Source organism: Carcharhinus amblyrhynchos, chromosome 2 (genome assembly GCF_965287045.1).
Source record: "Carcharhinus amblyrhynchos chromosome 2, sCarAmb.v2.hapA, whole genome shotgun sequence".
In the NCBI taxonomy this organism is placed as follows: domain Eukaryota; kingdom Metazoa; phylum Chordata; class Chondrichthyes; order Carcharhiniformes; family Carcharhinidae; genus Carcharhinus; species Carcharhinus amblyrhynchos.
Window position 1 is genome coordinate 48,557,475 of NC_137325.1, and position 24,986 is coordinate 48,582,460.

The following is a 24,986-nucleotide window of genomic DNA, read 5'->3' on the forward strand; positions in this document are numbered from 1 at the left end:
CCACACCTTTGGTTACCTGTCCAATTATCTCCATACATGATTTGGGGTGAAGTTTTGCTTGTAACACTTCTTGTGAAGTGCCATGGGAAACATTACTGTATTAAAACTACAGTACATGTAAGCAGTTGTTATGAAGTTATTCTCAACTCATCCAGATCACACTGAGGATGTGAAGTTTATTTTTGACAATTAACTCTGCCTACTATTGCTCTTTTAACCTCTTTACAGTCCCCAGGTATCTTTTCTGAATTTGGTGAATTTCAAGAAATGGCAGTTAAAAATTTACTAATTTCAATCCACATCTTCTATATGACCCATTGGTACATGTTGGCTGGACCAGGAGGGGAATGGACAGGATTCCTGGAGCAGATTTTTTTCTTTAAAGCTATATCTGCATGTTCTGTTGCCTACAATATTTTCAGTTGTTTTGTATTATGCGGATGATGAGCCAGGACATAGTGGGTCACTATTCAACTGGAGAAAGTGGACAGATGACAAAACTGAATCTGCGTTCCTCCATCTTCCTCAACATGAATTATTTTTGCCTCCCCAAAGGAAGGCCTCCAGTTATCTCTTTATTATACTGCTGCATTTAAATTATGAAGGGGTTTTGTGGACAGGTAGATTTCTCTGCCATCTGATGCGGGCACTGCCAATAACAGAGACCACCAGGAAAGGAGAGTCAGTACAAATTGGAAATTCTTGGCATAACCACAGTCCCACCCACAGAGATAACAAAAATGTTCAGAATGTGAACTGTGCACAGTCTAAAAGAGAGGAAACATAAAAGAAACATAAAAGAACATAAAAGAGTAGAAGCCCTCCTGATGCATGTTTTAGTTGGAGACGGCACAGTATTGGGCACCTTTTTCCTCTCCTTAGGCCTCAAACACTGGTCTTTATTAATTGTCTGTTTGAGTCCTCAACTTGAACTTGCTGCCAGATTTTGGGGCATTCTGTTTTGCATACATGTGTTCTCCTCTCTTTCAGATGCTGTAGCATTATTCTCACCACAACACAATCTGCACTTTCTTCCCCTGAAAGAGCAGTCTGCCTCTCGCTGGCAGCTCTTCTATCAAGACCCCATTGTGTAAACATTAAGCTCCAACCTAGAAAAGCTGGTCAAACTCAGAGAGAAATTTTAGCCCTGACTAAATCTGGAGTTTATTCATGCCAGACATAATCCAGTTTGGGCATTCAGATCAAACAAGAATTCTAGTTAGCCTAGGTCCATTTTGAACAATTGCTTTGTTGAATAGTTGGGAATCTTCTGTGCAGTGGTGAGCCATCTTTTTATGGCACTAACTGCATTATTCCACTTTGACAAGCAAGTCTGTAAGGAAAGGGGGTGAGGAGAAGGGTGGGAGGGTTGACAGGGTAGTTGAGAGTGGACTTGATCGGGAGTGTGGGTGGGTTGTTGAGGGGGATAGGGGTATATTTGGGGATTGCTGGGTGGGGGCGTGGGCTGTGTCTGTTGGTAGTTGAGTCAGGAGGGTAGGCAGGGGAGTCCAGTGGGGGTTAGTTGGGGGTTGGGGAATGTAGTAAGGGGTTTGGGGGTGAGGCTTTTAGTCATGAGGTCAGAAGGGTAGTGGAAGCATGTGAAGTAGTCAAGGGATCGAGCGGGTTGTGGGGCAGTGAGAGGGGGTGTAGGGAGTAGTTGGGTTGAGTGGGTAGTTGGAAAATGGGGTATTCAGAGGCTCAGGAGGGTAGTTGGAGATCGGGGCTGTAGTCAGAGTGTAGTTGAGTTTGAGAGGGTAATTGAGGTATTGGGGATAATACAGAAGCTGGGATCAGTTGGAGGTGGGGATACAGGTCGGAAGGTAGTCGAAGTAGCAGGGGGTTTAGTCAGGGGTAGGGGGGGTAGGCGGGCGGGGTGGTTAGCCAGGAGATAGTTGGGATGGTATGGGTGTGGCTGAGGAGTGGTGGATAGTTGGGGTGTCAGGCCGTAGTGGAAGGGGTCAAGGGCTGCATGGGTAGCCCCTGGGTCCAGCTATTGAATGGAATGAGGCTTCAGCTGTTGCAAGAGAGTGGGTGGCATTGATGAAAATAAGGGAGGCATTCTACAAAACACAAGTCAAATGTCAATTTTTTTACAGATTATTTTTGCAGGAGCAATTACGCCTCAGAGAGAAGTCCATTAGCCCGGACCACTAACAAAAAAGCATGGATTTACTGGGGCCTCGCAGCTGTTAGCTTCCAGTCTGAGCTCCACGGCAGCTTCTGAGCTCATGATACCAGAATCTCATCCCAAGGCCCTGCCAGGGGTCACGACCCACAGTTTGTGTAGCCATCCGTTACACAATTTCCATTCACGGTCATTTTCTTTCTGAAAGCAATAAAAGCGCTGTTTATTATTGCAGAAAATAGGGCCAGAATTTTCTGGCTGTTTATGCCCGCCCCTGGTCCAGGGAGGCCGGAGAATTTAGCGCTCAGCCAAATCTCCATTCATTGTAGCAGGACTGGTGATCCCCACTGGTGTGAATGGCCAGAGGATCCCACTCCAGAAGTCTTGACTAAAATGCTAAACGTAATGCCATCAACTGGGACTACTCTAACTGCCTGATCCTGAGCTTTCATCTACTGCTTAAATTCTTAAGTTTTTGGGAAACTAATTCAAGTTATTAAGCACTTCTTAAATTCCACATCAAGTTCACTTCACATTGGTCAGAGTGCCATTGTTGACTATTGTTCAGGGAACAGAGTAGAACCATAGAAACCCTACAGTGCAGAAAGGGGAAATTTGGCCCATCGAGTCTGCACCGACCACAATCCCACCCAGGCCCTACCCCCATATCCCTACATATTTACCTGCTAATCACTCTAACCTACACATCTCAGGACACTTAGGGGCAATTTTAGCATAGCCAATCAACCTAACCCGCACATCTTTGCACTGTGGGAGGAAACCGAAGTACCCAGAGGAAACCCATGCAGACACGAGGAGAATGTGCAAACTCCACACAGACAGTAACCCAAGCCGGGAATCAAGCCCAGATCTCTGGGAACTGTGAAGCAGCAGTGCTAACCAATGTGCTATCGTGTAAATGGGGCCTCGCAGATTACATGATAACTATTCAGCACCCTATACTATCTTGTTTTGTGTTTAGCTGGTATGCACTGACCCTACTGAATGTATCAATATCAGACAATGCACAATCTGTAAGGAAACAAAAATAGTTCCAACCGTTAATTATGATGATTTATTGATCCATACATCAGAATCACGTTGAAGTAGATTAACTGCACTATACACTCCAATGAAATTCCTTCCACAATATCACCCTGGTCTTCTCAAACATTTCTGTGTGGTATCATTTTGGGAAGGAATGACATTGTTGAAAAAATGATGGTCGGAGCATTGTGTCAGCATAAATAAAGATGAGGTAAGGCCTCAGAAGATGAAATAATTCCAAAGATTTGGTTGTTTGTTTCCAGTTGCCGAATTAGGATTTGTAAGAATTATTGTATTTAGAGAGGAAAGAAAAATGTGCTAGTGTATTCAACATATTTAAACTCCTCTGTGTGATGTCAGCCAATAAATCAAATGCCATCTGGAAACAATAACAGTGTCAAAAGCGGATTATAGCTTTTGAATCAGGCAAGTTGCTGAGGCAATGTGTACAGCTGCCCACTGAACATTCGATCTGTGCACACAGAGTGTGCGACTGTGCCATTGTAATGTTAAGTTTGTACAAGATGGTTTGTTGACTGTTAACAGGACGACCATTTTTTATAATCTATGTAAGCATTCTCAATGCAAATATCTTCACAGGACCGATGGAAGAAGTCTTCTGAGGGCAACGGGGGTCTTGGCTGGCGAGCTGGAGAGAGCACCCTGTCACTTTCTCAAAGCATCTTATCCAATTCAGGCACTTTCACAGGACAGCTGTGGGCCTCCCCCCCCTGGATAAAGGGCCCTAGTAATCCCATCTACCCAGTGCTGCTGGTCAGTCAGGGGCTGGCAGCACTAATGAAACACAGTTCCACAGGGCAGGCTGTTGCCAAATTGGCTCCCACCTGCAGCCTATGGTTTTGGATGGATCCCAGGTCATAGGTCAGTGATGGTGAGAAGGCGATTGTGGGCTGGCGGTGGCACTCAGTCAGATACTGAGTGCCTTTGAATGAGGGACTCTCCCAGAAGCCTGCAAGCAATAATGCTGGTTTTGCCTCTCATGTTGCCCTCATGGCGAGTCCCTCACTGCTCCTGGATTACTACCAGCAGCAGCGGGATGTCCCACTGATCAAATGCCTCACCCCCATCACCAAACTCCCCCCAAAGGAGAACAGAAGATTCCGCCCATTGCGTGGGATTTCAGATGAAGAGCCGAGACCAAATCAGGTATGTATCAATTCAAAATTAATCCAAGGATTTATAGCAGACCTATAGTATCCTGACTTTGCAAAAACTAATAGCTATTTATGTTACTGAAAATTTATTCATCAGGTTTTTATCCCAATGTATTCAGGGTAAACAAGTAACACAAAATCTATTGAATTCCAGTCTGAATAATTATACCTTTGAGTGGACAGATATTCAAAATATCAAATAATTTCCTGCTAGCACTGATCTGAAGAAACTGAGCTCATTAATCAGAGTAATTCTGGAGGTGGCACAGTGGTTAGCACTGCTGCCTCACAGTGCCAGGGACCCGGGTGAAATTCCAGCCTCGGGTGACTGTGTGGAGTTTGCACGTTCTCCCTGTGCCTGCATGGGCTTCCTTCGGGGGCTCCGGTTTCCTCCAATAATCCAGAGATGTGCGGGTTGCATGGATTGGCAATGCTAAATTGCCCTTTAGTATCGGGGGATTAGCTAGGATAAACTGTGGGACTGGGGCCTGGTGGTTGGTGCAGGCTTGATGGGCTGAGTGGCCCCCTTCTGCACTGTACGATTCTATGATTCTAGTTCCAAGTGCTGTTCAGAATCCTTTCAGTTAAATTTTTGTCAAATTAATAATGTTGCCCAGATGTCACCTTTTGCTGTGACTGCATGCGGCAGTTTGATGGGTGGTGTTAGCATTTGCTATCATTATCCCTCTGAAACTGAGGGTAAGAATGTAAAGCAAAAGCTGATGCATCTGAAAATCCTGAAGTTGTGTCCATTGCTCCAATGCCAGATCCCCGCCAGAGCCAGCAATCATTGAAATCCATTAAGGTTACGTGCTTCCCTTATAAGCTCTCAAATCACTGTTAAAAATCCCATCAAAAGTTTCACCTTGTTCAATCAGCCTGCTCTGTGCTTGGAAACTGGAGGTATGAGCGGCAGGCATTTCAGTTGAGCTATGGCATCAGCATCCAACTTCCGGCTGTCCCAAGCAATGAGAGCAGCCAGGCATAACCACGACCCACACTGCCTGACGAATTTTCACGGCTTGCGATGACCCAGTTAGGTTCAGAATGGGAGCATTCTGCAATTGTCAAGAGAGAGCCAACTACCCAAGTGATGGCGTCTCAACAAGGAAGGCAACTCCATGGTTCTTTGGACATCATGCTGGAGAATGTAAGGGCTCGCAGAGATATTCGGGTTAGAATGTTCCAGGCCCTCTGATGACCAGCTGAGACACAAGAAAGCTGGTAAAATGGTGCAGGTAGGCATTGGGTAGGAAGTGCCCAACATCTATGGCCATTTTGCCAGTTGTGGGAAAGTTGGCATATTGAAAGCCCATCAGGAGGCCAATTGAGCTGCTGAAGTATCCAATTAAGGGCTATGTCCCTTCTCCATGGGTATTTACCTTGCATTGCAAGGGCCTGCCACATTGGAAGGAGACTGTCCAGTGAATCCTGGTAGTCTCCCTGCAGGCTCTGGTGGGGGGGTTGGGGGAGATGGTGAGGGGTGTGGACCCTTTTTATAGATACTACATGGAAAATGGAGGGCCACATGGGAACAATGACCATCCCACATATACCTTTCCACCATTGCCATAGAATCACACCACCCCCACCCCAACTGTTGGAGCTTCACTGCCCTACCCTCACTTCCTCGAGAAACCATACTTCTCTCTGAGGATGACTGGCCATTGAGATACCTTCTCTTTCCAGCTGCAGCCTCAGTGATGGCCATCACAGGTAGAAGTTCTGCCCAAGGCTGCTGAGCTGCTAGCCCTTGGATTTAGCTCTTGGTGGTGATGGTGGTAGCAGTGAGTGTGCCATCCTGAATTGAATAGGAACCCAGACAGCTGCCACTGCCGAAAGAATGTGGCCCTTGGTTCCATCGATAGCCTCCTGCTTTCAGCCCTAGCAATATGACCTCTGCAACCTCTGGAAGATCTTTCTTGTAGAATACATCTACCTTGGAGACCAAGCAGGGTTGGCTGGAAGTGCAGAGGAGGCGAGCTACAGGAGTCTCTTGCCTTCCTGGTATAGTACCACAAGAGATTCAATATCTCAGTAGGGCAGGAAAGGTGAGTGGCATACACGCTCATTCTAATTTTCTCAGCCTTTTCCTGTCTCTTTGGTCAACAGATCCTTCAGGTAAACCCATTCTTCTCTTTTGAGGCAATCACATTGCCATCCTGATCAGCCACAACTGACACATTCCCTAATTTTATTGCCATGTCATGCCCACACTCATAGCAACCTTCCATAACTGTGTCCTCCCATTTAAGTTCTCTCCTTCTGGACTGGTTCGGCACAGACAAGAAGGGCCAAAAGGCCTGTTTCTGAACTATAATTTTCTATGGTTCTAACTCTTTCTGGCTGGTGGACGAAGGGATTATGGAACACCCGGAAGAAGTGGGAACGTCGTTGATCCTCCAATCACCGTGACCCTGACCACTGCAGAGGAGGACGCACTGGAGAAAAGCAGAATTGGTGAGGGGGAGATGGATTTCTCCCAGATATCTGGTGGCAGAATTAGATATTGCAAAACTATACAATGCACAGCACTTATTTCTGCTGACTTGGCGTCAGCAGGCATTGAAATATGATGATCTGCACAATGAGGATGGAGAGTCCTCTCACCGTTTCAATTCCAAAACGTATCTGTCATCTCCCATAGTTCCTGCAAACACTTTTCTGTAGTGGGTGCTGGAAGAGGATGAAGGCTCTGTAGAGAAGATAGCACATTCTGAGGAAGAACCATTGCACGAATCATGCACATCCTCCACCAACTCAGATGTATAGGCCTTGATTAGCCTCCAAGGCAGATTGTTGGATTGCCACAAGGTAATACAAATGATCTCCGACATAGTGAAAATCACCTTCAGTGCAGTGAAATTGCATTCTTGGGTCTATTTCTCTTAACTAAAAAGGATTGAATTCAAGTCTTCTTATATTTTAATTTTTAGTTTTAAAATCTGTGATATTTCTGCTGCTCAATTTGAATTATTGGATAGTTTCTTTTTTTAACAAGACTAAGTTCTATTGGGATAGACTGCATAACTCACAGGTGGTCTCCTAATGTAAGAAATTCTTGAGAATACCATTAGAAGGACATAATTCAAAAGATTTTTCTAAGAGAAGGTCTTCCCAAGTATTGAAATGGGGATGAAAAAAAATGCAGTTTCTCCCATACTAAATTTTAAAACTTCTCCAATCAGATATTAAAAGAGAACTGACCTCATGGACTTGGTCCACTTTACAGTTCCATTGATGGTCATCACATATGGTTCCAAGATGTCTATATACATCCTTTGGGACAACAGTGTGGCACCTATTCACTAATGTTAGGTGAAGTAAACAGCATAGCCACCAATGGAAAGCATTTCAACTAATTAGCAAATTGCTGTAAACGGTTGGAATGTAGAGAATTTGAGAATTGACGAATCCTAGCAGGAAAGTAATGAGCCTGATTTCTGTTCCGTGCATGAACTAACTTTAGGTTACACCATGTCCAGAGTTAAGATAAATTATAATAACCATGAAAAGAAAAAGAACTCAGCCCACAAAATTTGTTACGAGAAAGGATCAAGCACCTCTATCATTTTCATTGATAGTTTGCAGGTGTACCAGTTTGCCTTCATGGCTAAGCTGTTTTGAGAAGCACATTTCATTGGTGTCACTGAAGGCTGATGACTTTTGGACAGGAAGATCATAAGTTTAAAAAGCAGTATTTAGATGTCAGGGTAGACACAGTGAAGACATTGAATCATGTAACTAGGAATGCTGATGGGTCACAGTCTGGTCAAAATTGTGGTGTTTTGTCTGGAGCTGTCTGAAAACAATGTGAAATGAAGCAGATCAATGTTGTATGGACCTCGTGCTCTCTCTCTCACCCGCCTTGTCAACTAGATGTACAACCAATGCTGTTGTAATGCTTGAAAGTTCATAGTAGCTCTTTCATCAAACAGATTGCAACAAAAGTGATTCATTTATATTGTCCCAATCCCACAAAGGATCCCCATTATCAGCATCCACTTTGGTTAGCAAGGAATTGAAACTCTCTTCAAATATTTGTACCATTTTGCAGTTATCAGCAGTTTGTGGTAGGGCAGCTACTTTGTGATGTTTTATTCCCATGATTATTCAGCAACTGAAATCCTACTTTCAGAAATCTCATTATTTGTGTGGAGAGTTAGATAAATGGGTCTGGGGTGTCACCAAGATGGATTGCTCATAGCTTATGTTACACACTATCCCATTTTTCTTCTTCTTGTTAGCTCCTGTTTTCACTTTTTGATAATACTTTATATCTCCTGCGATCTTATGGACAAATATGAAAGTTGTCCTGAAATATTGTATTATTTCATTTAACAAATTTCTGCATGTCGACCATGTTTATCTAAGTCAAACATTAAACCTAAACTCAACAGGTCCAACCATGTTGTTAGCCAGTTGAAGGAATAAACGTAGTGGGGTAAATTTTCTTTTCGTACTGTGGGAATCATAGCAGGGGTGGACAGAAAATTTGGCGGACAATTCAAAGATTCATTGACCTCGGGCGGGAATTTCTAGTCCTGGGGCACATGCCATCAGAAAATCCCACCCAGTATATTTTATATATCATTTACACACACACTTGGCAGGCATAACTTCTAAAATTCAATACCAAAATTAACTAAGTAATGTTATATCAAGTTCACATTGTCAGAGATTAACTGTACCTCTGATTGAATTTAACTGGGATCTCCAGGTTTGAGGTTGTCAAGTTCCATCCATCATATAATAATACCCAGAACGGAAAAAGGAACATAGGATTAACATTTAAGCTTCTTCCACCGTACAATTCAATCATGGCTGATCTGTAATTTAACTCCATCGATCTACCTTGCTTCTGTAGCCCTCATTATTCTTGCTTAACAAGAACCTACCCATCGCCTTAGTGGCCAACCTGTAATTTGAAGGATATGTGTATATGTTCTGGTCTCTCCCACCAAAGGGAATAGTTTAGCCCTATCTACACTCCCAGATCATCTAATAATACCTCAGTTAGGTCATCTCTTTCTCCTCTATAAACATGGGGATTGCAGACCCAGGCTACGTCCTCATAATTTAAGCCTTTTAGCCCTGATATCTTTCTGGAGAATCTGTGCTTCACCCCTTCCAAGACCAGTATTTTCTTCCAGAGGTGAGGTGCCAAGAATTGAGTGCAGTACTCCAGATGGATTCTAATCAGTGCTCTGTATTGCTGTTACTGAACTCCCACCCCTTTGTATTCCAGCCCTCTTGCGATGATTTCGCTCACCTTTTTTAGATCTAGTACCATAAAGTTTAATGATTTCTATTCTTGGATTTCTAAATCTCTCCATTCATCCAAAGATCTTAGCTTCCGCCATTTAGAAACAAACTGTTTTGAGGAGGTTCCTATGTTCAGTAATAATTGTGTGTTCACATCAGCTGCTTTATCTGGTTAAAGATCAGATCAACAGCCAAACAGTTTTCAAAAACAATTATGTTAATAATTTCAGAAGAAAATGGTCTACCAGATTGCTTTCACATTACAAAAATAATCTTAAATAGTAGGGTCCTATCCATCTTTTAATGGATGCAACACTTCTCAACTTTCTATTACTTGCTGGCAGATGGAAACTTGGAAACAAAGAAGACAGGAGGAGGCCATTCAGCCCATCAGGCCTGCTCCGCCATTCATCATGATCATGGCCGATTGTCCAACTCAATAGCCTAATACTGTTTTGTCCCCATAATCTGCCCCCGAGTGCTGTACTTAGCTGCCTCTTGAATACATTCAATGTTTTGGCCTCCACTACTTCCTGTGGTAATGAATTCCACAGATTCACTATTCTTTGGGTGAAGAAATGTCTCCTGATCTCCATCCTAAATGGTCTACCCTGAATCCTCAAGCTGTGTCCCGTGGTTCTGGACAGCCACACCATCAGGAAATCTTTCCTGCATTTACCCTGTCTAGTCCTATTAGAAATTTATAAGTCATTTCAATCGTAGGTGATCTATTCAAGAAGATAATATGCTTTATCTCATTCACATTAATTTGAAAAGGCATTTGAACCATAATTTTTTACTCATGTATTTTCCAATAGGTGAATCTAAACATTCTGATAACAGACCAAGAGAAAATCTAGACAGTGGCAATGAAACATACTGCGTGATCGGCTTTAGGTAATCAAAGAACAAAGAAAAGTACAGCACAGGAACAGGCCCTTCAGCCTTCCAAGCCCGTGCCAATCATGATGCCCCGACTAAACAAAAAAAAGTGGAAAAAATTGCAACCCGATATGATGAACTGCAAATCATCCCCATAATAAATATTAAAACCAATCCTCTGTACCAGAATGATTGAAAAATATTTAGTTCCAAGAATCTCTCTGACCATCCTCCTTGTAGCAACCTCATTACCTTCTCTTCATGCATCTTCACAAAGAGGCAAGGACTGAAATTGGCAGGATGCGACTAACAGAGATCCAAGCGATTCCTTGGGTCTCTAATTTCCACACCATTTATAAATAACTTTAATAAAGGAATAGCAAATCATACATCTAAATGTGCTGATGACCTGGAGTTAGATTACACAGTAAATAATTTAATTGGAGTATGGATAAAAAAACAGATTTACATTTATATAGTGCCTTTGGATCTCTCAATGACCTTTACAGCCAATGAAATACTTTTGAAGTGTAGTCACAGTTGTAATATTGGAAACATGGCAGGTAGTTTGTGCAGAGCAAGCTCCTACAAACAGTAACATGATAATGACCAGATAATTGTTTTTTTGTGTGATGTTGATTGAGAGTTAAATATTTGACAAAATCTTGCTGCAGTTTACGTCGGCAGGATCTTGCAGTCCCACTGATAGTTTCTCAGCGGTGATGGGAGTGTTCAACATGAAACCCCATTGACCCTAGTAAGACCCGAATAAGATCCAGCTATCAGCAAGTGATGCACTGCCTTCCACCACCATAAAACACGCCACTGAGGGGAAAAATTGTCACCCATTCCCAGGATACAGGAGATAAATTCCCTATTCCTCTTCAAAATAGAATATTTCACACCTACCTGGAAGGCTAGTTGGAGCCTGAGTCATCTGAGCCTCATCTGAAAAACAGCACCTCCTATAGTGCAGCACTCCCACCGTATGACACTGTCAACCTTGATTTATATGCTCAAGTCCTGGAATGGGGCTTGAACCCCAAATGTTGCGATCCTTGAGGTGAGAATGTTGCCAATTGGCCTACGTGCGACTCCAGAGCCACAGCAATGTGGTTGACTCTCAACTGCCCTCGGGCAACTCGGGATGGGCAATAAATGCTGGCCAGTCAGGGGCGCCCATGTCTCATGAATGATTTTTAAAAAATCAGCTCGTCTAAATTGTCTTGAAGCCTCTTTATATCATCCTCACTATTCACATTCCTTACATTTGTGCCATTAGCAAACTTGGAGATATATTTGATTCCCTCATCCAAATCATTGATATCTGCCATTAGATGGAGGTTCCCTGCACCCTTCAGCTCTAAAGAACTTTGACTGCAAAGTTGCTGGAAGTGTGAGTTCATAATGTTGCAGTGAAGGAAATGGCATCTAGAACCTGAATAAATAAGGCAATCAACAGCATATTCCATTGCCACCGCAGTGGGTCTCAGCTTAGGTGTCCTTGGTTAGAATTGATAATGACTGTTGGATGCAAGGCTGTTGATAAGTTTTAACTTTCATTCTTCTAACTATGTACTGGATATGATTTAGCACCTTGTAAAATCACCTATTCTCTTCATTACATTTCCACGTATAATCTTGCGTATGTTAAGCTGTAAACTGTCGATGCCTAATACTGTTTCTACAGTTGGCACATATCCTTTATGCTCTCCAAAATTCTTCCAGGAATCTGGACTGATTAAGAACTGATTGAACATGGAATCAGGGAAGAATGAAAGCTGAGCCTCATTGCTCATAGCCGGGTGCACGAGGTCATCATTCCATAAGGTCAGGGTGAGTAAGTGACATTTCACTCTGAAAGCTGTCACTGAAATTTAGCATCATTGCTGAGTTCCCTCAGATGACGGTTGGCGAACCTTGTATAGCTTTTTCTCTGCTGTGATATTCTCTCTTTGGGATGCTGTGGTAAGCAAGTGGAGTCACTGTTTAAAAACCAGCCAGGTCATGAAAGGAAAGCTGGGTTGGAGACCTGAACACAAATCATGATTTTATGATTGATTGTGAGCTCCTTTGACAGCCTGTACGCTTTGCAGGGCAAAGAGAAAAGTGTAGAAGCATGCTAGTGCAATAAAATTGTCCACATGTGACAAACAGTCACTATAAGCTACACAAACGTCACTTACATCGCTGCTTTAAACTGAACGGAATACTTAGCAGCTTTACACTGAGGTGAAAGACGCTTCTAAAAATACTCAATGGCAATGGCCCATGTATAGCCTTTCTTAATGGGTTTTGCAGGCCAAGTGCAAGGGCACAGAGCAGCAGATATAGATTGCAAAGCTTGCTGCCTTGAGGAATTGAGACACAACATTGCGCACATTGTAAAATAATGTTCAACAATAACCCAGAAAATACTGCAAAGACCCAGCAGATTGGTGCATCTCTCAGGGAGGAAGATAGCTCAATTCTTCACCTGGACAAATCTTATATTTTATCTTATATTCCCAACATTTTTTGAGTGGAATTTCTCAAAGCAGAGTGCCAAGTAGGTGAGGAAACGGTAGGGGTAGATCACCTATGCAGCTGGCTGCTGAGTTCTAAGGCCACTGTGCAGCCACTCCAACCGCTGCCCCGGACATTCTCTCCCCCACCCTACCCTGATCAACACCCCAGATGATTGCCCCTGCACCCGATTGCTGTCTGAACAATCGCCGTCCTCACCCCCTGATTGTTGCCCCCACCAATCAGTGCTCCCTACCTGCAGCTTTCCATCATTCCCCCCCTTCCTATGGAACTTCCACCTTATAGCTCCATCCATTTCGGGATCCATCCCCCTCATGCCCCGCCACCTCAGATTCCATCCTTCAGGCCCCGCCCGCTTTGCATTGCCAGGGTGCCAGGCTGGATGTTCCAGGCTGGCTCTGCCCAAATGGCCCTGCCCGGTCCTGCCCCTGACGCTCAGGGTGCTTCAATGGCCTTCAGTCCCACTGGCGAGGCCATCACTTCTGACCCCCATTGGTGGAGGCCGTCTGTGATCTTCACAGGTGAAGACAGTGGCCGATGAGGTAACTAAAGTAAGTGTGCCCAGATGATAGCGTCCAGGGCTCATTACTGACATGTAAAATATGTCATTAATATTTTGATATCAGCCCCGTGTCCTTCATGGGCAAACTGGAATTTTCACCTCTCACCCTAGTTTACTTGGCTTGCCAATAAGTTCGCACCCCAGTCTTTATTATTAAGTTTAGTCTGTTAACAAGGTTCACTCGTATCTAGGAAGCCAGAGGGATTTGTTACACCAATGTAATAACTCTGTACATTGCAACTTTCAGTTGTCCAGTGTGTGACCAGTTGTTGAAAATCAAAGAAAACAAGTGGTCAGTCACTGGCAGGTCAAGGGTTTCAGGTCAACCTTGCAATGGGATGTCAGCGCTCCTCATCACCAGCGGCAGAAGATGCATCGCCAGTGAAAACCAGCACCCAGTCTAGCCCCAGAGAAATCAGTCTCAGTAATGCCTAACATCCTGTAATCCTCACCTGGAATGATCTCTCACTGCTATCATTAAGTGGGTGCTGTGGATTTTGTGTCCAGTTTGGCAAAGCCTTTTATATTCAACTCCACACATTTTTAGCCTGATCCCTGTTACTTAAATAGAAAATCAAAACTGAGCCGTGTTACAATGAGCAATTATATTTAAACAAAGTGGATATGACATAAATGTAAAACTGCATAAGTTTCAGAAAGGTATTGAAATATTCAACCACTTTGCAAAATATGTTTTATGAGTACGTAAATAATGGTCTATTTTTGTATTTCCAAATCTTACAAAGTAAGATGTACAAATTGTGAGATTAATAATTACGTCTAGAGAATTAAAAGAGAGTTTAGGTTTTAGTTGCAATAGTTGGTGATTTCTGTTGAATATTTGGCATTACTGTTCAAACTGACAGAAGCACATGCTCAGAAACTAAATACATGAAAAATAAAGGTACTTGGAATATTTTCCTCAGGGAAATTCCGGACACAAATGTCCAGGTTTTTACAAAGTTGGTATAACTCTAGCCATTTAAAAATGGCAGACAGGACCTGATTCCAGGATTCCTTCCTCCATCCCTGACTGCCCTAATTTTCACTGGCATAGGATAAGGGTACAGTTTGTGATCCCTCACTCTGCGTTCCCGATCTGGCTTGCTCCATCACTTTGCCCTCACAATTTTCATGGAGTTGCTAGAAAGAGGGGTCGACTGAGGCGGAGTATGATGGTAGTTGGGCCTACTTCTGGATAACTCATGTTTCACAGCCCCTCAGAGGAGTAATGAATTATAGTCTGGATTTGGGAAACTTTTGAGAAGTATGTTCAAAAAATCTTACCCATGCCCTATCCATGGTCCCCATGTCCTCCATACCAACGCATGCCAACACAAACCCCTATCTAGCCCCTTTGTCTTTATGGCCCCATGTCAACACATCCCAACTCCTGCCCTCCATGGCTTTTCATTCTCTTCATATTAAATCGTGATCCTTCCATGCCTATTCACCCCGTATACACTATTAACAGAACCAGTAAATAATATAAAAACAATAGCATGTGTCGAACTGCTCAGTAGAAAAGCACCCATTCACAAGTATTTTTCTGAATTTGCTGTTCCTCCTTTCCTGTTCTCTCCTGCTTGTCACTGCTCTGACCAGGATATCTGCTATCATGCTAATTCACTCTCATCTATCTTACGCTGTCCTCACACATTCACTGTAGTTGATCTGCAACCACTCTCGGATATCTATCATTATACTCTGCCTAGGTCGACCCCTCTTTCTGCTGCTCTTCACTTTTCCTTCTAAAAGAGATCTCTGTGACTTCTCAGCTCTGATCAAATGACATTTTCTTTTCCTGGATGTTATTTTTTAGAGTTTCTTTTGCCCTCGCAGTTTCAAGAACCTCTGCACTTGTCCCATGGAATTTGAATGTCTTAGCCTGAACATTGCAAAGGCCTCTGTTTTCCTCCACAGATATTTATTGCCCAGGTTTCAGAGGCTACGGAAAGCTAAATAGAATGGAGCATCTCGTGAGTTTTTCCTCATTTCGTTTGGGTTTTCTTGTTATTAATACATCCTTTATCTTTGTGAAATAACTTTTGGCTATCACTTGCCGTTTTTCTGCTTTCAACATGATGGGGGTGATTTTAAGCCGACATTCACCATCCATGTAAACAGCAACACAAACCCAAAGTCCTGCAATAGTGGAGAAAATAGATTCTTACTAGTGAGATCTCGTTTACTGATTTTTCCCAGCCCCCCACCCCCCCACTGGTGATGTAATAAGGTTCCTGCCCTTTCTCATTTCCATGCATTGAATAAATTTCAATCTCAATTTCAGCCACATGATCCCCCGTCACTGAATATTCATATGTTGACAAGGTTTACAACAGGTGTATAAAAATGATAACTAGTTGAGGGAATACACTGGGGGCACTTGGGTAAGTAAAGCTTTGAGGGAGAAGGGGACATGGTATCCTGGCAGTGCCACATGGCATGGATTGGCACTGTCCCTTTGCAATGCCAGGTTGGCAAAGTTGGGGTGGGCTCTCTTGGGAGCCCTTTGGCTCCAGGCTTCCTTCCTCCCCATGTCAACACATCCCAACTCCTGCTCCCCATGGCTTTTCATTCTCTTCACGCCAAATCATGCTCCTTCCATGCCTATTCACCCGCTATTAACAGAACCAGTGAATAATATAACAGCAATGGTATGTGTCAAACTGCTCAGAAGAAAAACACCCATTCACAAGTATGGGTGGGGAGTGCGTGGGCAGGTGGTTCTTAATATGTTATTGCCTGTGAAGTGGGGGGGCGGGGGGGGAGCCCCTGATACTTGTGTGGTGTGGAGGAGGAGTTGAGGAGAGAGCCCCTAATACCCATGTGGTAAGGAAATGGGGAGAGATCCCCCAAACTTTTGTCAATCAGATGCTTCTGCTAAACTCCAATTGTGATTCATACACTGAGATACTCAGATTCCCCTACATCTGAGCTCTAACCAAGGGTCATCTGGACGTGAAACATTAGTGTTTGTTTTTTGAGGAGGTGGCAAGGATGATTGAGAAGGGAAAGACAGTGGATGTTGTCTACATGGACTTTAGTAAGGCATTTGATAAGGTCCACCATTGTAGGCTGGTACAAAAGATAATGTTTCATGGGATCTTGGGTGTCCTGGCTAGATGGATACAGAACTAGCTTGGTCATAGAAGACAGAAAGTAGCAGTGGGAAGATGCTTTTCAGAATGGAGATCCGTAATCAGTTGTGTTCCACAGGGATCAGTGCTGGGACCTTTGTTGTTTGTGGTACATATAAATGACCTGGAGGAAAATGTAGATGGTCTGAATAGTAAGTTTGTGGATGACACAAAAATTGACAGAGGTGCAGATAGAGACAAGATATAGATAGACTGCAGACTTGAGCAGAGAATTGGCACATGGTGTTTAATCTGGACAAAATCCAGACAAATGTTAGCTGATGCAATTTTGAAGGTCAAATTCTTGTGCAAATTACACGGTCAATGGCAGAAACATTAGGAGCATTGACATACAGAGGGATCTGAGCGTACAGGTGCACAGGTTCCTGAAATTGGCAACATAGGTGGAAAAGGTGGTCAAGAAGGCCTACAGCATGCTTACCTTCATCAGTCAGGACATCAAGTATAAAAGTTGGCAAGTTATGTTACAGTTGTATAAAACTTTGGTTCGATCACATTTGGAGTATTGCATGCAGTTCTGGTCATCACAATACCAGAAGGATATAGATGCTTTGAAGAGGGTGCAAAGAAGTCTTACCAGGATGATGCCTGGTCTGGAGAGTTTTAGATATGAGGAGAGGTTGGAAAACTCAGATTGTTTCTACTGAAAAGACGGAGGCTGAGGGGTGACCTGGTAAAGGTCCACAAAATTATGAGAGGCATAGAGGTGGATTATGAGAGGTGGATAGTCAGAGACTTTTTCCCAGGGTGGAAAGATCAAATACAAGAGGACACTGCTTCAAGGTGAAAGGGGGAAAGTTTAAGGGAGACATGCAAGGAAAGTTTTTCACATAGAAATGCACCATCAGTGGAAGTGGTGGAAGCAGGTATGTTAACAATATTCAAGGCATATCTCGATAGACACATGAATGTGTATTAGCAACAAGTAATGGGTCTAAGTAAGGATTAGAAATCAGTGCAGACTTTGTGGGCCGAAGGGCCTATTCTGTGTTGTATTGGACTTAATTAAACTGGATCAATTGACACACTTCCTTTTTAGTGATGCCATGCTGTAATTCCTTAAAGGCATATTACAACCAATCTAACGTTTGTCACAGGCCTACCATTCAGTAGCTCATCAAAATCTTTGGAAAACCCAACTTTTTGACATCTACTGCATTACCTTGGCCTACTATTTCTATTGCTGCTTCAAATTATTCTTTCAGTTTTTTTGAGCATGACTTCACTTCCCTTAATCCATATTGACTTCTTATTTTGTTTACTCTTGAGATGTTCTTCTCACTTTTATTAGCTTAGATCCCAATTACCTTCCCATCATTGATTTGAAGTTAACTGGTCTGTGGCTTCAAGGTTTTATTCTATTTCTCTTTTAGTATATAGGAGTATCATTATTTATCTGATGGTCCTCTGGTATCATTTTCTTTATAGGGAACTTTTGCATATATAAACTATTTTATCTTTCCGTCCTGGGAACATCCCATTCAAGCTTTTTATCCTTTTCTTAGTTTTTCTTTGTTGTCAGTTTTTTTGTTCCTTTTCTATTCTAATTGTTTTTTTTTAAATCATTCCCTTGTGAAATTTTTATTTTGTTAACTTCATTGTGTAAAAATTGAGGTAAATTGGCTAACCCAGACTTCTGCCCTTTCCTTGTCATTATTTGAGTTTATCATTTTCAGTCTTTAGTTGTCCTAATCCAATTTTAGTCTTTCTTTTATTGTTGATTTGATATAGATTTTCTTTTTTCTTTTTATATTCCTTGATAACTTGGAATTCCTCTTTGTCAGCCCGATGTCCTAAATTCTTCACATTCATTTTTGTCCTCCTCTCCTTTCATATCTCAGTGCATCTCTTATATTTTTTCTTTTAGATTCCATTTTTCTTTTAATTCCTTGTTCAGCCTGGTGAACAACTTGCTTGCTTGAATTGACTTCTAGAGAAATACATTTCTCTTGACCTCTAGTGATTTACTCTTTCAAAGATTTGCTACTCTGTTCCCACTTATTTCAAGACTTGTTTCCGCATTCTTCAGCTCTACCCTCATTTCCTCATAATTTTCTCTTTCACAGCCCATTATCTTTTCTTTGTCCTATTTATGTTACTTTCAAGCCTAATCTTGAATCTTACTGTGTTGTAATCACTATTACCAAGATATTCTCCTACTCTTAAATTAGGTAGGATTACTTAAAATATTCAGCGCAGAAACAGGTTGCGAGGCCCAACCAGCACATGTGGGTGCTTATACTTCATTTGAGCCTCCTCCCATCTTTGCTTATCTAAATCTATCAATACAACTCTTTATTCCCAGCTCCCTCATATGTTTGTCTAGCTTCCCCTTATTGCTAGCTATATTTTATTCTATATTTTTCACTTAAACCGCTTCCTGTGGTAACAAGTCTTATATTCTTACCACTCTTTGGATTTCTTCTGAAGTTTCTTCTGAATTACTTACTGGATTTCTTGGTGACTATCTTTAATTAGTGGCCTCTAGTCATACTCCCCTCCACAAAAGGGAAAACTCTCTCCACATTCATACTATCAAAAGCTTTCTATAATATTAAAGATATTTATTAGGTCAACCTGAAGCCTTATTTTTTCAAGAGAAAAGAGACCTAGCCTGTCAATCATTTCTGGACATGCTTACCTTTGTAGTTATGATATCGTCCTTGTGAATCATCTCTCTGTACCCTCTCTAGTAACGTTAAATCCATTTTATAAAATGATAACCAGAACTGCATGCAGGTCCTTAACTGAAGTTCAATAGATATTGCATAATTTTCCTACCTTCCAATTTTATCTTTCGTATTGAAGCTGGGTTTGCTTTCTTTTTAATGGCCTTTCCAGCCTGTGACACAAAGATCCCTTTGTTCCTCTATCCCTCCTCAACTTACACTTTCTAAGTAGTAGGAAATAGACTTCCCTATTCTTCCAACCAAAATGTACTACCTCACACTAATCTACGTTCAACATTATTTGCCAATTATTTGCCCATTCTGCAAGTGTATTAATGTCGTCCTGTAATTTGTTGCAGTCCTTCTCAGTCTTGACAATTCAATTTTGTGCCATGCGCAAATTTAGAAATTGAGTTTTCAAAATTTCTCATTTGAGTTATGAAATGCAGCAGTTCTAGCACTGATACTTGTGGAACACCACTTTGAACCTTCTGCCACTCTGAATAATTACCCTTTACTCCCACTGTCTGCTTCTGTCTTAGCTACTAGCAATCCATTCTGCTGCTTGTCCCCTGTGTTTACATTCTTTGACCTTATTCATTATGGGACATATATTGGAGACCTTTTGAAAATCAGATTCGTTGTATTTCTGTCAGTATCATTGTATACCCTCTCTAAGCAAAAAGAAAATCAGTAAGATCCATCAAGCAGAAATTTCCCTTTTAAGCTCCATCCTGATTGTTTATGATTATATTTTTGGTTTCTAGCCATTACGCTCCCTATTTATTTTGGTTCACTACCAATTACAAATCTTCAGTGATTCTTTTCTTTATGGATCTCCTATATACTGAGTGAGAAATGAGTACTGTACATAGAGTAAAAATAAAACTCAATTCTCTTTTCTTCTTTCTGCAGGTTCATTTGTGGGCAATTGAAATTTTCCATGGTTATTAATTCATGATTGCTACTCACCTTTGTAAATTGCCTCAATTCTTCTTTTAATTCCCTTGCAATATTTGACAGTATATCACATATCACTGTTAGGGTGATGGATCCTGTTGTGTTCTTCTTCAACATATAGTAAAGTCCTGAAGAGTCAAAACCCAGGGGATCTGCCCACAAGCTTATGTTAAGAGAGCAATGTGACAGACAAGGAGGCCCCATTCCCACAAGAATACATCTCCATGTAACTCAAAATGTCTACAAATGCTGTCAACGTCCAAACCAACAGATTCAAATGCCAAATGAAAACACAGTAAAGCAACAAATGTGTGAAAAAGTCTTTAATCATTTTCTGCACACCTTACACTAATCTGGAACTTGTCATTGAAAAATACTGGGGGTTAAGCCTGGGAAAATGCAGCAATCGTGAAATTCAGGAAGGGATGACAGCAGCCCCCTCACGCTGCAAGGCCGATTGGAGGGAAATCCTATCGTCTTCTATCCAAGGAGATGGTGCCATCGCTGTAGTGCACCAAGGCCAACATAGCGAGGTTGACATCCGCAGTGGAGAGCTTGGTGCAGGACATGAACTCCATGGCAGGAGATGTCCGCATCGTGGTGGAGACGCTTATAAATCTCACTCCAGCTGCTCCTCCGTCCCATGGAGGAGCACAGGGGCCTCTGGGAATCTGAAGGGTAGAGAATCAGCTGGAGCACAGGGGATCCTGGGTATCTCTAGTCCACCTGACACCCCCTCCCTGTGACTGAGATGCCTCTAGCCCCTTAAAAGAGGAGGAAAGCAGTCAAACATCCCGTGCTGCTGAAAGCAGGCATGGATCCTAAAGATCCCAGCTGCCCAGGAAACGTCCGCCAAGGACACCTGCCAAGGGCACTGGAAAGCTCAGAGGAACAGATGGAACTTGGGGCACTTATTCACAGATCTCTGAAGACAACAGAGCAAGTGAATAGATAGGGTAGTTAAGAAGGCATGTGAGACACATGCTTTTATCAGTCATGGCATAGAGTTTAAGGGCAAGGAGGTAATGTTGGAGCTGTACAGAATGTTGGTTAGGCCACAGCTGGGGTATTATGTGCAGTTTTGGTTATCTCGCTATTGGGAAGATGTGATAGCATTAAAGGGAGTGCAGAAGGGATTCACCAGGTTATTGCCTGGAATGGATAATTTGATCTATAAGGAGAGACTGGATAGGCTTGGATAGTTTTCTTTGGAGCAGAGAAGGCTGAGGGGGAACATGACTGAGGTGTCCATAATGGGTATGGACAAAGGTGATAGGGAGTCACTGTTCCCCTTGGATCAGGGGTCAATCACAAGGGGCGTAGATTTAGGGTGAGGAGCAGGAGATTCAGAGGGGATTTGAGAAAACAATTTTCACGTTGAGAATGATGAGAATCTGGAATGCACTACCTGGGAAAGTTATGGAGTTCGGAAACTTTACAACCTTTTTGAAGTATTTGGATGAGTCCTTGAAATATCAAAACATGCAAGGATATGGGAAAAGTGCTGGAAAAAGAGATTAGTGTGACCTTACTGTAATTATTGTCAGTGCAGACTCAATGGGCCAAAGGACCTTTTCTGCACTGTATGACTCTCTGACTCTATATGGTCATCTCAGGCCAAAAGATATGGCAGTTAGCAGGCTGCCTCAAGCTGTCGATCCTGGGGAGGCACCTAGACACAGTGGGAGGGTCAGGAAGATTAAGAAACCGTAAGCACTTAGTAGGCATGGGTGAATATCAGCACTAGTGTAGGTAGGTCACTTTTTTTTTAATGTTAGGCAATAAATTTCACTTTGTTCACCCACAGAGCCTGCACCCTGTCTGTTTATGCCACTGGGCTTGGGGGGACCACCGTGTTCACCCAGCACCTCATCCTTGTGGAGTATGAAAAGGCAGTGCCAAGTCCCTCCCACTCTCTTGCCAGCCCCCACTAAATAAGGGCACTCGCTTACCTGTGATATGGACAGGAACTCAGGAAGGGGGACACAGGAAGTGCTACCTGCATATCAGCCTTCACAACCTCTTTAAAGCAAGGGGTGCCCCAGCATGAAGAGAAGGTAAGACCTGCAAGTGACCCCACCCGACACCTCTCCCAAAATGGTGATTCTGGGACACCCCCCCACCCATTCCCAGTCATGAGTTGAACTTATCTGTATCTCCTGAGTCTCTCAGGTGCCCCCCTGAGCACTGCATACCAGGGACGCTGCTGGCTGCCTGAAAGCTTATCTCTAAAACCCTCCTCAGAGGTGAAGGCACCAGATTCATGCTTCTATAGCCCCGTTGTGCACGGCAGCCACCGAATATCCACTGAAGGAGGGAGAACCAAAGACAGAACTAGCTCATGACATGCTAATGTATTGAGATGAGCTTCCTGCGGTCCCACGGTGTGTTTCATCCCACTTCACTGGTGAAAGACCGATAAGATCGGAACTCAGAAACTTCGCTGGCCCCTGGATTTTGAGCACACGCCACTATTGCCACAGACGGAGAGTGCAGCCTCAAAATCAGCCCCACGTTCCTTTGAAGGTGTAGACCATTATATCACAAGAACTTCCTTCTTATCATTTAACACAATCTAGGTGGATTCTGAATCAATTTTTCTTCTATTAACATGATTTTTACATGATCAAGTGGGGGACGCGCCTAGCCCCTTGCTTTCGGGGTGTGTTGACACCTGTGATCGTGGTATTCCCTGGGTAGAGCAAGTGATCAGGGTAGCCAATGAGGTTGAACCGAGGCTTTACCTAATGCAATTTTTCCAAGCCATCTTGGCCTTCTGGTTAAGATGAAGTTCAGGTCTAGCCCAGGAGGGGGTGCAATGTGTCTTCCTGTTAGCTTGAATCTTGTTTGCTCAAGCCCAAGATGGGATGCAAGGTATTGTCTTGTCAGCTCGGATTTTGTTTGTCCCTCATGTGGGGACTATAATTGGACTTTATTCCTAATTAAAAAAGTCAGTTAAGTACATCATTTTTACCACTGCCATTATTTCATCTTTAACTAGTAAAGTAACTCTACCTCCACCTCTCCACTTTCCTCCCAAAATGTGTTATATCTAGTTGTATTTAGTTTCCATTCCTGTTCCCGATGTCGCCATGTCTCCCTACTATAATCTGATTCTCTCTGGAAATTATTGTTTCCCATTCATCCAATTTGATTTGGATGCCACATATGTTGGTGTAACAGTTTTTTCTTATCATTTCTCTCTTTACTTGTTTTTAGTAGTTCTTTTGCCTTTGTGCTCCATGACTTTATCCAGTCTCTGGCCATTCATGTTATCCCCTTTCCTTCCTATAGTTTGTCCTTTACTTCCTTTTCCTGACTCTTTTAATTGCTAGGTTTTTGACATATTCAGCCATTCCCTGCTTCCTATGTTATTAATTCAAAATTTTATTAACAGCCTTATCCTTTCCACTAGATCTTTGATCCCAGCCTGGTACAGTTGCAGCCAATTGCAAGAATACAGCTTACTACTGTCCCACCTTTGGTGCTGGTGTCCTATGCAATGCCCCATGTAAGTCTTTTAGCCATGTGTTACTCTTTATTTCATCCACAGTATTTTGCTTCTGTGTTCATTTTTCTAATCTATTTGTCTCTATGCCACTGAGCTTGTGGCTCGAGTATTAACCATGAACTGTAAAATCCTGCTGTTCAACAGACAGCATGTTATGAGGCTTCTGTCCATTATGCAACCGACAAAGAGAGGTAAAAAAAACAGATTAAAGACTGAGGCCACTGAGAGGGGAAAGGCTGGAAAATTCTTTCCCAACACCCTTAGATGATGAAAGCTAGTCCAGGAAACCGCTCTGACCCTAATTAATGTTACTAGACACCTACGTCTTGTACAAGGAGACTTCCAACCCAGACAAGAACAGGTCCAGGCCTGAAATAGTTCAGTAAGTCAGCATTCAGAGCCTGAACTGATCGAATGCGGTCCACTATTCTCTGGGGGAAAAAGGATTTTCTCACATCTAACCTATCTTTGTCCTTATATAACTTGTAAGAGTGATCCCAGTCCTCCTTAACCTGTGTAGTTGAACAATTTGTCTACACAAATATAAACTGATTCCCACGTCATCAACCTTGATCAAATCACCCCAAATCTTATGCTTCTCTAAAGTGAAGACACCCCGCTCTTTGAATATATCTGGTCTGTTTTAGACTGGGAATTAACCTTGTAGCCTTTAGAGATCTAGAATGCCCACTTTTTTGTCCTGTCACACTGACTTTAATGCTTTTCTCCAAAGGATATATATATAGATATATGCTCAGCCTATATGTAGAACACTTCATTTTGCAAAATTAAATTTCATTTACCAGTCACGGCTCCAATCCCCAAGTGAATCAATATGAAGGGGATGGTCTCGACAGGAAAGCACCAAAGTACAATCTGAAAGTGAAGAAAGGTTAACGGACAGGCACGGTAAAATAATAACACTAAGAAAACAGACTGCAAAGACATAAATACTGAAAATAGATGGCAATGTAGCAGCAACTCAATACACTTGGGAACACTTGTTTTATATTGTAGCACACAAACAAGCCCTGAGACTTCATTCTTCAAAAGTATGGAAAGCAATGATCCTGTGAATGTGAAATATATCAATAAACTCAGAA

At 42.6% G+C, this 24,986-nt stretch overlaps 1 protein-coding gene across 1 annotated transcript in view; it reads left to right on the forward strand.

Annotated features, from left to right (window-relative positions):
• The first annotated feature begins 4,183 nt into the window (after nt 1-4,183).
• The window catches only part of ice1 (KIAA0947-like (H. sapiens)), a 152,674-nt gene continuing 131,871 nt past the window's right edge, over nt 4,184-24,986 (forward strand). Inside the window, exon 1 of the mRNA XM_080214491.1 lies at nt 4,184-4,339. Within this exon, the coding sequence (XP_080070617.1) occupies nt 4,184-4,339 (156 nt within the window). The remainder of the gene's footprint in view (nt 4,340-24,986) is intronic.